The sequence below is a fragment of the Mchenga conophoros genome, linkage group LG6 (genome assembly GCF_057382185.1).
Source record: "Mchenga conophoros isolate Kocher_MC1m ecotype Shallow Benthic linkage group LG6, M_conophoros_male_GT1.1, whole genome shotgun sequence".
NCBI lineage: Eukaryota > Metazoa > Chordata > Actinopteri > Cichliformes > Cichlidae > Mchenga > Mchenga conophoros.
Window position 1 is genome coordinate 29145846 of NC_140531.1, and position 15882 is coordinate 29161727.

Below are 15882 nucleotides of genomic sequence, written 5' to 3' on the forward strand. Positions count from 1 at the left end.
TAAAACAATTTTGCATGTCCATCTTGATATTTGTTTCTGCAAAACAAATATCAAGATGGACATGCAAAATAGTTTTATGGTGAATTTCAGTGTCTGAACTGCTGTTTTTACTGTGGAGGACAAACAAATCCTACCTGCCTGCCTACCTAGGTAGCCTTCAGAGACTGATTTAAACAAAATAACTTATTTGCCTTTCAAGCCATGCATTTATAATTGTGTTTTTGTTGCTTTGGAGTTTGCTTTTCATTGAGTTTGCCAGTCAATGTTCTATGATGTATATAACTTTTTCTTTTCTCAGTATTTCCCAGCTTCACATGGACAAATGCGGCTGTGTCTTACAGTTAACATCCTTATTGTATCCCCACACAAACAGTCACAGATGGCTGCCCCTCCCTGAGTTTTGTTCTGCTGCAGGTTTCTTACTGTTAAAAGGTAATTTCTTTATTTTTTTTAATGTTCTTTATGTTTCCTTATTGTGCGTAAGTTTGACTATGGGATTCCTGGGTTGTTAGCTTCCTTTCTAAAATGTTGTTATGTCCTTACCTTGAAAGATAAACTGCTTTCAGAGGATTATTTCTTTGATTTGTCATTATATAAACATTGCTGAGCTGAAGTGAGAATAATGCTGATTGTTGTACGGTGAACTGGACTTCATATACTTAACCTAAAGATTCATTGGTCCAAAGTGATATCCATTTAACTTAATTTCATGACATATACTATAATGTTTTATACTTTTGTATAAAGGGTATGTACGTCTTTGAAAGAAAGAAAAATCAAGCAGTGAGAATGACTCATCTTTATTGTGATGTTTGCACTCAGCTTCAATGATGACTGTGTAAAGTGAAACGTATCTTAAAGAACGATAAACCTACAAATACCAAGAAAATGTTCCACCCCAGATGGGACTCGAACCCACAATCCCTGGCTTAGGAGGCCAGTGCCTTATCCATTAGGCCACTGGGGCGCGCACGAGTCGTCTCGAGAAAATTACACTAATATTAATTGAGGATAAGTGACAAACCATACTAAAAGGCAGTAAAAAAATAAGTTAGTGGTTGATTTTTTTCTGTTTGGTTTGGAATCCATATCTATGTTTCTATTTTTATTTTTAATAAACGTACTGAATAAATCCAACTCAATGAAACGGCGCAGCCATTGCTCGCTACTCGGTTACTAAGCAACTAAGACCAAACCATTGTGTCAAGCTAGACGTAGAAAAACCGTGCTGCTTCCTGTTTAACAGCAAACTCGGATTGAATACAAAATGGTATTATGTTCCTTTTCCCGATATTACAAGCTTTGTATTCGGCTTATTCACAGGAGAAAACAATCTGCCTCCGTTAAACAGTTTACGTTGAATAGATGTTAAACAGTCTCGTTAAATTGTGAAGTCTAGTGGTCGTAATTTTTATTTTGAAAGTCGTTGAGCGGAAACTTTTAACCATGTCGTTGTTAACGACAAACTAGCTAATGCTATCGACATCTAAGTAGAAAATACACCACGCCACAGCGTAAAACTTGTTATTTTCTTCTCTCTCTCTCTTTGTTTTTTAAATCACGGCAGAGCCGTAAGAGAATTTAGTTGTCGTTTACCCCGTTGTGAGGTTTTAATGACTAATTAAACCAACAGTGACCATTAAATGGTAAAAGGTTACGGACGCAATAACGTAGCTAACACCAAACGTTACCTGGGTTAGTGATAATCAAGCCTCAGCTAAGGAGAGACTTATCGAAATGGTGAGCTGATGTTTTTGGAAACTTAACGCCAGGGATGTTCTGATATCTTATAATATTATATATTTCTGCTTGTTTTTGCCTTGCTTAACCGTTCCTTTGGTGGTCCGATTAACCCTAACCCCACCATTTAGGTAGAAGCTGTGCTATAACTCGATATAGTAAATTTGTTTTCCTCGGTAGATTCTCTCTCGGGTCAAACCAGCCGTGGGAGGAGAGACATCAACGAGCATTGGTGAGAAAAACAAAAGAAATAAAAGCAAGCTCCCCCGATTGGAGGAATACCTGCAGCAGAGAGACTACCTGGGAGCCTTGACGTTGTTAGAGGTACTTAAGGAAAAACTCAGTACACATCTTTTGGTATCCTCTGCTCAGCATATCGTAAGGTAAAGACCCTGCAGTTATAGAGGGAGAACCCCCACCTTTAGAAGAGCCTCTATATACATCCGCTTGACAACAGTGGGGAGGAAGGACTCCCCATTTGCAGGAAAAAACAAACAAATAAGATACACAAAGAATGTGTTTCTGGATGAGGCTCTCCACTTTTTAACCTCCTGCAGTGTAACTTTTTCGCATTTTTTTTTTTTTTTTAATTTAGATAGACACAAAAAAATTCCCTCCATTCAGCTGTCATTCTCTGCATCTCCAGCTCTTTTTTTTAGCACTATTGATTTGTGTCAGTTTATTGACAAATGTAAGTACAATGTGCCTTTAAAATTGAAGATGGGCACACAAAGATTTGCATATCTATCCATTGTCTCCCAAAGGCCTGATAATTCAGGACTTTATATGTGAGTAGATTCATTTTCGATTATTTCCCATTCGAACTCTTGCACATGTGGGATCAACAGCATATTTAATGCTTTTCACAAGGGCTACCCTTCCCTAGATGGAACAGTTATGAGATTTTATGCATTCCTAAATCAAAAGTAGCTGAATCCTGACCTGCACTGTGTGTGCAGTGTGGTCTTACGTGAGAATCAGAATCAGCAGACCACTACATCTGCTTCAAGGTTCAACAATTCCTGAAATCCTCTGAGCACCCAATCTGGCACCAACAACCATTCCACATTCATTGTCACTTAAATCACTTTTCTTCACCATTCAGATGCTCAGTTTGAAATTCAGAAACTGTTGACTATGTCTGCCTGTCTAAATATGTCTAAATGCATTGATTTTCTGCCATGTGATTTGGCTGATTATTTGCATTAAGAATCAGTTGAACAGATATACGTAATGAAATGTTGGTGAGTGTATGCTGACCAGTTGCACCTGCGTGTATAGCTATTCTCCAAAGGCTCATTTCCCCCCCATGGCAAACCCTGACTATGGGGAGATAAGTTAGAGTATTATTAGATTGTCACGACTGTGTGAGCAGATCAAACTAGAATATAGTATACAGTATATTCTTAGTTTCTTACAACTCCATGATGAGAGGCTAAGTAGTGCTGCTGTTTAGACTGTTGATTTGTGAAACGTCAAACGGTGTTGCTGCACCTGCTCATGTCTTGCTGTGTCATGTCTAGTTTCAGAAAAATATTGGCGAGAGAGAGGAGGATGCAGACCTCTGGATTGGGTACTGCGCCTTTCACTTGGGGGATTACAAGAAAGCTATGGAGGTAGTTTTTGTTGTACATGAGTGTGAATGCGCGTGTTTTCCTTGATACAGCCCCCAAATACTTTATTCACATATCAAAACGCTTTTGTAGGGTAATGTTTGATTATCCATTATACTCTTTCCATTTCCTGATAGGAGTACAAGTCGATGACCAACAAACCTGAGTGTCCTGCTGAGGTCTGGGTCTACTTGGCCTGTGCCCTGTTTTTTCTGGGGCTCTATAAAGAAGCAGAGGAGGCTGCATCCAAGGGTAGGCAGATATTTGTGTACAATGTTACTGAAGGGCAGACGTGCACTAGTATTCTGTGGAACTGTTACAAGTAGAGTCCCAGACTGGGACATGTTTGGTTTACCAAGAGCAGCAACTGCTTTAATATAAAAATGTGTACTTACTTGGTTCAGCAGTTGATGGCAAGCTTTTGAAAGCAAAGGTATTGCATATAGATCGAACATTACAGAGTCAAGGTTAATTTGACCATGTTTAATGACATCTAACATGTTGAAACCCTTCCTGTGTGTCCAAATCAATATACTTCAGCTAGACTGTCCTGCAGCAGCAAGAAGGGTTATCAGCGTGTGAGGATTTAGTGGTGATGCAGTTTATTGCTTTATAAAAAAAGACTGCAACGACTAATCATTGATCTGTTTGTTTTTTTTCTTTGCTTCATCACATTTAAGGAAACTCAGGATTACTGTATTTACTTTATTTTAAATAAACACATCAGTGTCTGGTGTGAGAACCTCGTTGTGCAGCATCAGACAGCCAATCAGAAAGCTGTGAATAATGAATAATGATCCAATAGACAATAAATATGATTTGCATTTTATTTTGTTTGTTTCTTACCAAGTTAATTTTAATGTGTCGCACACCAGTTTGTTCTCAAAAGATGCTCCTCTTGTGTAAGATTTGGTATTTGTGTGTTTTAGTGTTTATTTTAAGCCTTTCATTGAAAAAAAAGCTTACAGGATTTTTTTAAAAGGGCTTTTATTTTGAAGAGTGTAAACTTGATGTACACAGAGATTACTGATAAGATTTAATAAGTTATCCTGTGTGATTGAAGACTACCTCGCATTTAAGCCACGGCCCATTCTTTGTGTGAGTTCTGTGTCCTGATGTTGTTATATAACCACTGAGAGCTAGGTAATGTTGTAATGACTGGTTTCCTTGTTCTGGTGTGGTTTGCTGTCTAACTGAATTTGGTGTCTCTTGTTCTCCCTAGCACCTATGTCCCCCCTCCAAAACAGGCTCCTTTTTCACTTGGCTCACAAGGTTTGAAAATTATCCCTTTATTATCACACTTTTATGTATTTTCTGTGCTTTGTCTGACTACCATGTTAATTCTTTTACGCAACACTGATTTCGAAGTTTTTTTCATCTACATCTGATTTGTTTGTGAGTTTGATTCATGTTTTCTTGCCCTCTCCCTTGTCTTTACAACCACAGTCATCAGTGGCACTCACTTACTCAGTTTTTACTCAGTCAGCACACCTTTGCAATATATTGAAGCTTCAAAAACAGCTGAAAGTGTGCTTGGCTCTGGCAGTAATGAAGTGTCAGAAATGATTCCTGTGCAGTGATCTGAATCCAGTGATATTAAAGCCAGTTATAACCAGGAGTTATAGTGAGCTGGAACCATTAGTAGATAAATCTAAGGATGATATAAAGCCAGTTAGATTTTCGTGTGCTGCTTGGCGTTGCTTCTAGCTGATGCCACAGAATACTCACTCACCCCTATTACATCCCGCTGTAGTTCTCATCTATGTTCATGCATACAGATATTAGTATAATGATGAGCATGTTGCTAGCTCTACTGCACAGAAGTGATCCACAAAGAGCGTTAAACCCCGGAGTAGCCAGTAGCCAGCCCAGAGAGCTGGAGTAGCACACGTCTGCTGATCACAGTCTGAACACAAAGACAAATCATTGTAAACCCGTTTTTATCTTCTATGTTAAGCACAGTTTATGAGTTTATGTGTAATGAAATGAACTATATAAAGAAAACAGTGATTAATAGTGTTACAATATAAATAATTACAAGTGTTATTTCTAAGCAATTCTTTGGCTAAAACTGCACTACTACTCCAGATCTGCCAGATCCCACTTTAATCCCTGGTCAATCACAACACAGGAATAATTACCCCCCAAAAATAGAGATGATGTAAAAAGAAAATGCGTGTCTGAAAACGATCTGCTCAGCACATGAAGGTTTACACCTGCCAGAAGCGATCACACCTCTGATTGCTGTTCCCTTCGTGTCCGTTGTCTTCATATCATCGTCTCAGTTCAATGATGAGAAGAGGCTGATGAGTTTCCACCAGAACCTGGAGGATGTGACAGAAGACCAGCTGAGCCTGGCATCCATCCACTACATGCGCTCGCACTATCAGGAGGCCATAGACATCTATAAACGCCTTCTGCTGCAGAACAGGTCTGTGCCTTTCCTTCCCTTTCAATCTTTGACATTTGTTTCACACTCCTGCTGTACTTCAGCGCATCTTAGGAACCCCTTAAAAGGTGAGAGTCTTTTAATGGAGGGGTATTAGATTTTATGACTTTGACACTTCGTGCAGACACACAGATAGTGCCATTGACGGTGCAGTAGACCTGGTGAGCCTTCTTTCTCCAACCACTGTGCTGTATTTGGAGCATCCAGATGCGAAAAAGAAAATACTTTGATTTCAGTAGGTATCTCCTGCCTCTTCTTGCAGAGTTATTATGTATTCATGGCTTTGGAACATGTGAGCAGCTGAGGTGGGGTTTTTTTTTTGCTTGTTTGTTTGTTTCACTGTGTTGACAGTTAAAGATCTGCCAGCTGCCAGCAGCTCTGAGGACCGCTACTTCCTTTGACTGCTGACACTGAAATGCAAAGATTTTAAACTAGTGCTGAGAAGATTCGTGAATCGACTTTTCTGAAACACTCGATGTGCCTCATTTGGCTTAGCTGGACTGCATTTATCCAGTCCTCATGTCTTAAGTGTTTCCTTGATTGTGCTTGTTTGGTTCCTGTAATGACTTTTTAGCTCCATCTGACTTCACTAAAAATATATTATTGAAAAATAGAGATTTGTAAAAAATATTTGTTGTCAGGGGGTTTCTCTTTCTTACATGTGGAAGATAAAAGCTGTTTTGCAGGATTTTGTACTGGAGCTGGCAGAGTAAAGTCCATTTAATGTCTGATCTCACTGATTTAAACATTTTTAGATGTTACCGTTGGATATTGTCCACATAGTTCGTGGGTACAGTGCAAAGGGAGAGTGACCCCTTTGATACAGACTTCACTCCACAGACCTTCAAATCTTAGTCTTTTCAGATTTACAGTTAACTTAAAATATCCTTTTCAACTTTCTCATTTAAAAATGAGAATGTATATCTACAGTCGTGACACAAGAAAACAAGTTTCTGTCATTTGCTAGGTGTGAGAAAATGTGTTGTTTTGAAATGCATAGCTGTCTCTCAGTGTAGACTTCTATATGTAATGTGAGCACTATTTTATCTTGCCAAGATGGGCTGTTTTGTGATCATGTGCAGATGGATAGATGTGATGTCTGGGTGAAAGGCTGGGTACATCCCAAACAGCTGACACGTAAAGAGACAATTATACACACTCACCTAAAGCCAATTGAGAAACACTAATTAATCTAACAAGCATGTCTGTGGACTGTGGGAGGAACCCCACAACAGAGAGGACCTGCAAACTCCAACCGGCTGGCAAGTTTGATCACAGAACCTTTAAAATCTTCCAAGTGGACTTGTTGCACGGGTGGCATCCCATTCTTTCACAAATGTTTGTAGAAACAGTCTGCATGCCTTGGTGTTTGAAGGCTTAAAATAATTAATAATAATGATTATCGTGAGAACTTTATTTATTAAGATATTTGTTAAAAAAAGAAGACAAAATTAGCCAGAAAGTCATTTTTATCTTAAATCTCGTCTTTTCAGAGATTTTCTGGCTCTGAAAGTGTACGTGGCTCTGTGTTACTACAAGCTGGACTACTATGATGTCTCCCAAGAGGTGCTGGCCGTGTACCTGCAGAGTATCTCCGACTCCACTATTGCTCTCAACCTCAAGGCTTGCAACCACTACAGACTTTATAACGGCAAAGCAGCAGAGGTACCGAGCTGCATGTCCTGGTCGATACTTTGGTGGTTCTTCATCTTTATTGTTGTGAATGTAACTGTGTAATGAGTTATTATTAAGAAGGTTTAAGGGGTAATGATAAAAAGTCTAAATTAATCTTTTTTAGCTTTACCCATTTTACATGTCACCATGTGCTATTACAGTAGCATGAAAAGTCCAACAGTTTCTAACATTTGTGTGAGGCTGAGCTGCTTGTTCTCATGTTTTTTTTTAAATTACTTGCTCTGTTACACTTGAGTGGTTGCCCTTTTTATTTCTTAGATGATTTTAGCTAGTAGGTTTGACGTGTGTGTGTGTGTGTGCGTGTGCGTGTGTGTGTGTGTGCGTGTGTGTGTGTGCGCGTGTGTGCATGTGCTCTGGTCCCCTTAGGCTGAGTTGAAGAACCTAATCGACATCTCTTCCTGCTCCTTTGAGTTTGCTAAGGAGCTTATCCGACACAACCTGGTAAGCTCTCCACAAGCTTCAGCTGTAAGTGAGCAGGTGTGTGTGTGTGTGTGTGTGTGTGTGTGTGTGTGTGTGTGTACACACTAGTGACTGCTACACTTCAACACTCTGAATCCCTGTGTACTGCAGGTGGTGTTTCGTGGTGGGGAGGGTGCATTGCAGGTACTGCCTCCTCTGGTTGATGTGATCCCTGAAGCCAGACTCAACCTGGTCATCTACTATCTCAGGCAAGGTGTGTAGCCACGTCACAGCAACGTTGTTGTTGTTTGTTTTTTTTTTTAATACAGGCAAAACAAGGGATTAGACAGGGTATACTAGTACAGAGTGCAACACAAATGCATATACTATTATATATTGTAAATATATTTATTAGTTTCAGATGTAGCCATTCTTGTATTTTGCTTGTTTACATTATTGTATTTTGCACAACTCTGTTGCTTGTGAAGCTCGCACACAAGAATTTCACTCACATGTGCTGTACCAATGTACCTGCACATGTGATGTGACAATAAAAGTGATTTGATTTGATTTGATGAGGCCTCAAGCCTGGGAATCTGTTAGTCCTTCTTCTGTTATGGAAGCCGTGGGGGTCATTACTCAGGGCTCATGGCCAAGTGAAAGTAGAAACGCAGATCGATCAGTAAATCAGCAGCATAGCCCTGTACTCCTTATTATTCTGCAGACACTGCATCAACCTGTCTTTCCTGACAGATAAAGTCTCCACCCTCTCTGCATTTGTGAACAACACCCTGAGATGCTTCAACTCCTTCGCTTGTGGCAGCAACTGCTCCCCAACCTGGAGTGGGCACCCCATCCTTTTTTTTTTTACTGAGAACAATGTCCTCACACTTAGAGGGCAATTGTCAACTACAAAAATCAGAGACAAGATTGCGAGACACAATGTCCTTCACCCCTGTCCGACCAATCCAGCCCATGTTATAATGCAGCTACAACCACAACTGCATTTATGCTTCAGAAATGTTCTTGGTCTAGATGAACAACATGTGTCATGAGTATGTTGAAACACAGTCCTATTGGCACACTATGTAATACTAACTTATTATGCCATTCATCTAATAACAAACCAAAACATTAGTGATACAATAGCTTCTCTGACTCACAATCTATTGCAATTTACAAGTTAATGCCCATAAAGCGACAAATCTGACCATGAGCATAATTTGGGTGAAGATTAGGAGACAATTGTGTGCAAGTGAACAGTACTGTGAGAGGATCAGCGATTCTTGTGAAATGGGGATAAATGGGTGACGTACACCTTGGCTTTGCAAAAGCTCATTGGTCCTTTGGAGGAGCTAAAAATTATGGGCAAACATAACGTGATGCACTCTTTCTTTCGCAGCATCAAATTTATCGTGCAGCATCACTATTCAGTGATAATAGATGTTAATTTCATGTAAAGCTGTATTAATCACCAGATTTTGATCGAGTTGACGCATTCACATACTCGCATTTCTGCTCACAGACGATGTCGAGGAAGCTTATAACCTCATCCAAGATTTGGTCCCCACCACGCCTCAGGTGAGGTTAAGTTTTAATTTTGTCTTTTTAAACGTTTGGTCGTAGTGTTTCACTCCAAAAGTCTCTCCAGTTTCACTTTAATATGATATTTGTTAAAGTTTGATGTTAAGTTTAGAGTCAGTGCTTGTATTTTTAAAGTCACTGTATGGTCTTGTTACAGGAAAGAAAATGCCCAATAAAACAAAAACAACCCCGGCAGATTAAATAAATCCTGCTAACAAAAACTCTTCTTCTTTCTTCCCACTTAAGAGCTCTCGAGGAGATTTTTCTTTCCTCTGATCAGTTTATTTTTTTATCTTCAAAAGCACTTTAATGTCTCCTGGATCTGAACAATCTGAAACTCATGACGTGTTTGGCTTTTGTATTCCTTTTATGTTTTGTTTTTTTCCCTTACTTGTTGGAATGGATTTTGACGGACTTTGAAGCTGCGATGAAACAATGGATCAAATGATTCACTCTGATCTTCTTTTTTTTTAATAGGAGTACATTTTGAAAGGAGTGGTAAACGCTGCTTTAGGACAAAAAATCGGATCAGTGAGTATTTCTGTAAGAGTTACATGCAAACAAAAATGATGGCTCCGTGTGTGAGACAAATGTGCAATTGTGCTTTCGTGTTTCAGAGGGATCACTTAAAAATTGCTCAGCAGTTCTTTCAGCTGGTCGGAGGCTCGGCGAGCGAGTGCGGTACGCCCCACAGAAATCTGACCTGTTTTATTATTTGAGGAAAGTGTGTTAGCATGTGTGTATTACATTTTCTATCCTTTCAGATACTATTCCTGGCAGACAGTGCATGGCCTCCTGCTTCTTTCTCTTGAAACAGTTTGAAGACGTTCTCATTTATCTCAACTCGGTCAAGGTTGGTGTTGCTCGCTTGCAGTGGAGAGTCAGTGTTATTTATTTTTTTATTCAGGTAAAAAAAAAAAGACACTCGCCCACACGCTGGGTGAGAAGTGCCACTTCAGATGACAAGTGGTGCTTTACATTTATTCGTGTGTGTGTGTGTGTGTGTGTGTGTGTGTGTGTGTTTTATTTCTGGACACGTAGGCACTCGTCCTTTTTGTGCTTTTCTTTTTCAGGGTTACTTCTACAACGATGACACATTCAACTTCAACTATGCTCAGGCAAAAGCAGCGATTGGCAACTACAGAGAGGCAGAAGAGGTGCGCTAACTGAGCAGCCATTTATATGTGTCTGTGAATAAATTGTTGGCCTTTTTCTTTTTACTGATTTTAATTTTTGGTTCACAGGTTTTTCTGCTCATTCAGAGTGAAAAGATCAAGAATGACTACGTTTACCTCAGCTGGCTGGCACGATGCTGTATGTATAGTCAATGTTATACTAACGGTAATACAGTGTATTTACAGTCACAAGCCACATTATTAGGTACACTTTGCTACTACAATAATAAGGGGGTCTTTCATTATTCAGCCCTGGTTTAAATCTTTGTGGCATAGATTCAGTGAGAAGCTGGAATTTCCTCAGAGATTTCCATCCATATTGACATGACAGCATCACACAGTTGTTGCAGAGTGCAGTGAAGTATCACTAGTCGGGGTTTTTTCCTGCTTAGGGGAATTTGTGTTGCCTCCCTCCAATGAGATTTCAGTCAGAGCCAAATTAAATTTCCCAATTTCAATCAAACACTTGCTGCTGATTTGTCAGCAGCATAGACTCATTGCCATACTATATGCAGACTTGTCATGCATGTGTGTGTGCGGTCATCCCAGAAAACCCTGAGAAAGCAAACTCCTACTCTGCTTGTTCAGTATTTGTAAAATGGTAAATGGTAAAGTCCAGTTAAACAATAAAACAAAAAGTGCATCTGTCACAACAGGGATTCACACAAAAACATAACAGAAGAAAATCTGTCCTGGGCAGCTCAACTCTGAGCTAGACTTTGACACAGAAGGATTAAAAGGTGCTATCGTGGGCGATTGTGGCTCAAGAGTTGGCAGTTCGTCTTGTAATCGGAAGGTTGCTGGTTCGAGCCCCGGCTCCGACAGTCTCGGTCGTTGTGTCCTTGGGCAAGACACTTCACCTACCGCCTACTGGTGATGGCCAGAGGGGCCGATGACACGATATGGCAGCCTCGCTTCTGAGGCTTGGCTGATTCTGTCAAAAATAATCAGTAAAACTGTAAGAGTAATCCTCACTGCAGCCGGCTGCCAACACAAGGACGCCATCTATTAATTTCACTCTGCTGATAAGGTGTTTGTTCAGTATGAAGATGAGGAGTTTTGCATATATTATAACTAAGTGTGTAACAACCAAACGAGGAGCATAAATGATCCCGTTTCTTAGTTGCTGCTGCCAGCTGCACAAACATCTGTGAAACCTTTTTAGGTAGAAATGAAAAGGATACAGTAATCTTCATCTGATCACATAAAAGCTCTTAGACACCTTTACACAGTGAAAATAGAAATGAGCGCCCCTTTTTACTTGTTCACCGAGGCTGAGGCCCGAATCAAACATTTCCAGCCTGAGGCCTTTAAAGAATTTAAGGTCTCTCATCACTCAGCTGGAGTTTCTCTCAGCAGCTCTGAGAAACCTCTGATGGAAGAAATTTCTTCCATTCTCAGCTTTAATCTACATCAATAAAACCTGCCCGCAGCCTTTAAAATGTTCCATATTTGAATGTAAAAGAGCTGAAACTGCATGTGAGTGTTGGGTTATTGAACACTGATCTCGGTCTCATCAGACATAATGAACCAGAAGGGTCAGCTTGCCTGGGAGCTCTACCTGAAGATGGGAACCTCCTCAGATTCCTTCCATCTGCTCCAGCTCATTGCCAATGACTGCTACAAGGTGACATCCTCCTCCCTCCTCTTCCTCTTGTACTGTATGTGGTGGCTGTTTTAACCCGGTGAGATCTTACTCATCAGCAGCGATGACCCCAATCCTATCAGAACACGAAGTCTCAGCAATCAGGGGACAAAAAAAGTGTTTACATTGCTCCAAAAATACTTTTTTGCTCATCTTCAGAACAAACTGGAGGGTTATGCTCATAACTGCGACTTCACAGGGTTCATTTTAAGATTTTGGAGAAAATGAGTTAGTCAGCTGGGATATGTTCCTGCCCCTCCACCATAGCCCCGAATAAGAGATTAAGTAGACAGGGAAAACGAATCAATTATATTGATTGATTAATTAGTGGTTAGTTAGTGGTTTCCTTTCCAAACACTGAAGGAAAGATTAATGATAAGAAATGAAAACTATTATTTAGTCGCAGCCCTGCTTTGAATATTTATTTGCCTTTTGTGATGAATTTACACAAAGTGCCACAGCTAATGATTTGATACTTTATTGAGTAACTTGCTGATTATTTATTTTCCATAGATGGAGACAAGACAAAAACCTGTCACGGTATCAGATCAAGAAAAGCAGCAAATACTCAGCCTCATAACAACAACAGTACTTTTATGTTTTTGTTTGTCTGAGAGTAAATCATTGATTCTGGCTGCTGCATGACTACACGTGGCAGCTCGCTTGTTAAAACGCCTTCATTTATTGCTGAAGGCAGGAGTCCTTCAGTTCAGTTGTGTAACATTTCTGAGGAATGCCTGCATCCTGAATTCAGAAATGTCAGATGTATTTTAGAAGTCCCAAATGTCACCTTAAATGGAGAAACGGCACCTTTTATGCTCCGCCTGCTGGATTTTGTGGTATTTTTCACAGGCTTTGCAGCTGCAGTCTTTACCGAAAATATTTTGATATCTTTTTAAAGTGGACTTACTGTGTTTTTCTTTATTTTCTGTGTGTAACTGTCAGAGTGCTGGATGCTTACATATAAATGAGGTCATCACTGAGTCAAAAACTCACTTTTAGCTTCACAGACTTCAGACTCTTACCTCTAAACATCTTGCTGTCAAAGAGAGGAGATATCTGTAATAAGGTCATCTCAGGGACACAGCTCTGACTGTGAGCACAGGAATCCACTTGCTGTTTGTGAGGGGCAGCCAATCAGAAGACACAGGGCCTCAAAGAGACACAAACTGCTTGTTTTAGACAGTGGATTAACTGAGGGGCAGCACAAGGGGCCGGCATGAAATAAAAAAGCCGTGAATCACACAAAACTACTCTAAAGTCCAAAAACAACAATATGGAGCTGGGAATGAGCATAAATAGTCCACCTGAAGTTAAAGAAGTTAGTAAACAGGCTTTGCGTGCCGATGCTCATGACTGCAGCCTGTCGTTTCAGATGGGTCAGTTCTACTACGCAGCGAAGGCCTTTGATGCACTGGAGAAGCTGGACCCAGCCTCCAACTACTGGGAGGGGAAAAGAGGGGCGTGTGTCGGCGTCTTTCAGCTCATACTGGCAAACAAGGAGCCCAAGTATGTTTGTCTCTCTTTCCTGTGGGGTGGTTTTAGTTTTGATCATCGTGCCGTCTGCAGGAATGGGTGTGAGGTTTAAGCAAAGTAAACATGAGAGATTGTGCATTCTTTACGTAATCTTGTATCCTCACATATCCTGTTTTCACCCTAGGGAGACTCTTAAAGAGGTGCTGACCCTCTTGCGAAATTCAGGAAACCCCCAGGTTGAGTACATCATCCGAATTATGAGGAAGTGGGCCAAAGACAACAGAGTCCTCCTCTCGTGACAGCCTTGAGCCTTCAGTGCTGAACTGAAGACTCCAAGCCCACGATAAGAGCTGCCGGGATGCAGACAGCAGCACTGATGATTTATCCCACATCAAGAAGGATTTGTATTTTTCTACTATACTCTAGTTCTTTGTGCTGTTCTGTGTACATGTATTTAAATTTAACACATAATTTAACTGGATTAAACTTTTTTAAAACAAATGTCAGTGTGTAAACATTTTCAGACCATAAATTACACGCTAAACACTTCATACTGTCAACATCTATAAACATCAGTGGCTATTTCTAAACGTTGCACATTTCCTAAGAGTTTATTGAGCATAGCTGCTAAGCTGTGCTCTGTACCAGTGAAGGAAGGATTCCAGTCTTAGTATTAACTCTGAAAAAATACTTTAGGTTTTCTACAATTTAATTTTTAAAGTTACATAAAGGTCCACCATTTGAAGTACACTTTACCTGCACAACTAGTATTTCCACATTGCACTATGGTGTGCATGGGCTCACATATAAACAGTTAAAGGAGCACTCACTTCAGGCAGTATTCCACTTTTATACAGCTGTTATGACCCTGGCCTTCGTCTGAGACCTGTCTTTAAAAGGAAAATATTGAAATGGGTAAAATACGTGCTTTTCATGTGCTATTAATGAAGCTGCAGTAAGGGCCTGATAGGTCTCTGTGACTCACACCAGTCTGTCTGACATCACCTCCTTCACTCATTTTTCCTGTTAAAATAGGAAAAAGAGTGGTGCCCATTTTTTGGCCAGTTTCCTCATTAACATCTTCTGTTAACATGATAAACGTGTAATAGATTACAGTATTGGACCAGAATAGACATTTTTATTAAAATCATTAATTATTCTGTTCATCAGTCATTTGCAGCACGGTTTTGTTTTTCTGGTTTTATTTAAAAGGAAAATCAGTTTTCTGAGTGACATCAAATCTTTGACATGCAGTAAGCGTGTGGAAATGTCAGTAGTTAAACCTTAACCTGCCTCTGCAGAGTCTTCTTCAATGATAATAACACAGATCCTAACCCTAATCTCTACCACTTTACTTTCACAATATGGGATTTGGGGCTTTTGCTGATTGCTCACTAAGGCCTTTGAAATCAGGAAATGCACAAAAAAAAAGAAAGTTCTTGATAAGACGCATCAAAAAGTTTTTAACTTTTAAGGTTCGAGTCCTCGCCTGTTGTCGGGCTGCTAAGCTACTTTCAGTTGGTTAAACATACTCTTCTTTTATTCTGTGCCTGTGATGATTTTCAGATCCATCTCGACCAGAATGACAAAATCAGGGCTACTCCCTCTAAACAGAGCACAAAATGAAACCAGTGACCATTGAACTGGTCTCTGTGAAAACCAGCGAGGTGCCATTTCAGTTGCAAATTTTACAAAGCAATCTATCAGGACCACCACCCAACCCCCTCCAATACAGAGTGAGAAAAGTGGGGAGGGGCTGACAGGGACCTGGGAACAAACTTTTACCCGGGGGGTTTGCAGCAGGCTAATTGAGACGTGGTTTCCATGCAGTAACCGTGTGCATTTTTATCCCTAACCCCCCTGTCGTAGGTAGACTTTGTCATAGATTTTGATTGGCTGTAGTTTACAAATGTGACCACATGTCAAGTCAAGTCAAAAAACTTATTAAGATAGATGTGAGAGGTGTTGATCACAAACTAATGTGCACATCTACGGGGGCATCCCTGTGGAAAGCCAGAGATGACTAGCAGACAGAAAAGCAGCTGAATTAACAGCTTTAACAGCTATCAGAGATTACAGAAGAGTACAAACACTGCTGTATAAGAA

At 40.1% G+C, this 15882-nt stretch overlaps 1 protein-coding gene and 1 non-coding gene across 3 annotated transcripts; one reads left to right on the forward strand and one right to left on the reverse strand.

Annotated features, from left to right (window-relative positions):
• Window positions 1-894: 894 nt before the first annotated feature.
• trnar-ccu (transfer RNA arginine (anticodon CCU)) lies at window positions 895-967 on the reverse strand. The gene has a single exon. It is a non-coding gene; the product is annotated as a tRNA-Arg (tRNA).
• A 201-nt stretch (window positions 968-1168) lies between these two features.
• Window positions 1169-14277, forward strand: ift56 (intraflagellar transport 56). 2 transcript variants are annotated; one of them, XM_085277294.1, is made up of 18 exons: window positions 1169-1270; window positions 1921-2064; window positions 3264-3356; window positions 3491-3605; window positions 4576-4625; window positions 5639-5784; window positions 7296-7467; window positions 7864-7938; window positions 8068-8170; window positions 9422-9477; window positions 9958-10011; window positions 10098-10161; window positions 10245-10333; window positions 10554-10637; window positions 10725-10794; window positions 12176-12282; window positions 13676-13809; window positions 13961-14277. In XM_085277294.1, exons 1-18 carry the CDS (start codon window positions 1268-1270, stop codon window positions 14073-14075), a joined length of 1674 nt encoding a protein of 557 aa, XP_085133420.1. In that variant the 5' UTR covers window positions 1169-1267; the 3' UTR covers window positions 14076-14277. The 2 variants fall into 2 exon arrangements, with proteins under 2 accessions (XP_085133420.1, XP_085133419.1); XM_085277293.1 differs by lacking the exon at window positions 1169-1270 and adding an exon at window positions 1289-1740.
• The last annotated feature ends 1605 nt before the right edge of the window (window positions 14278-15882 follow it).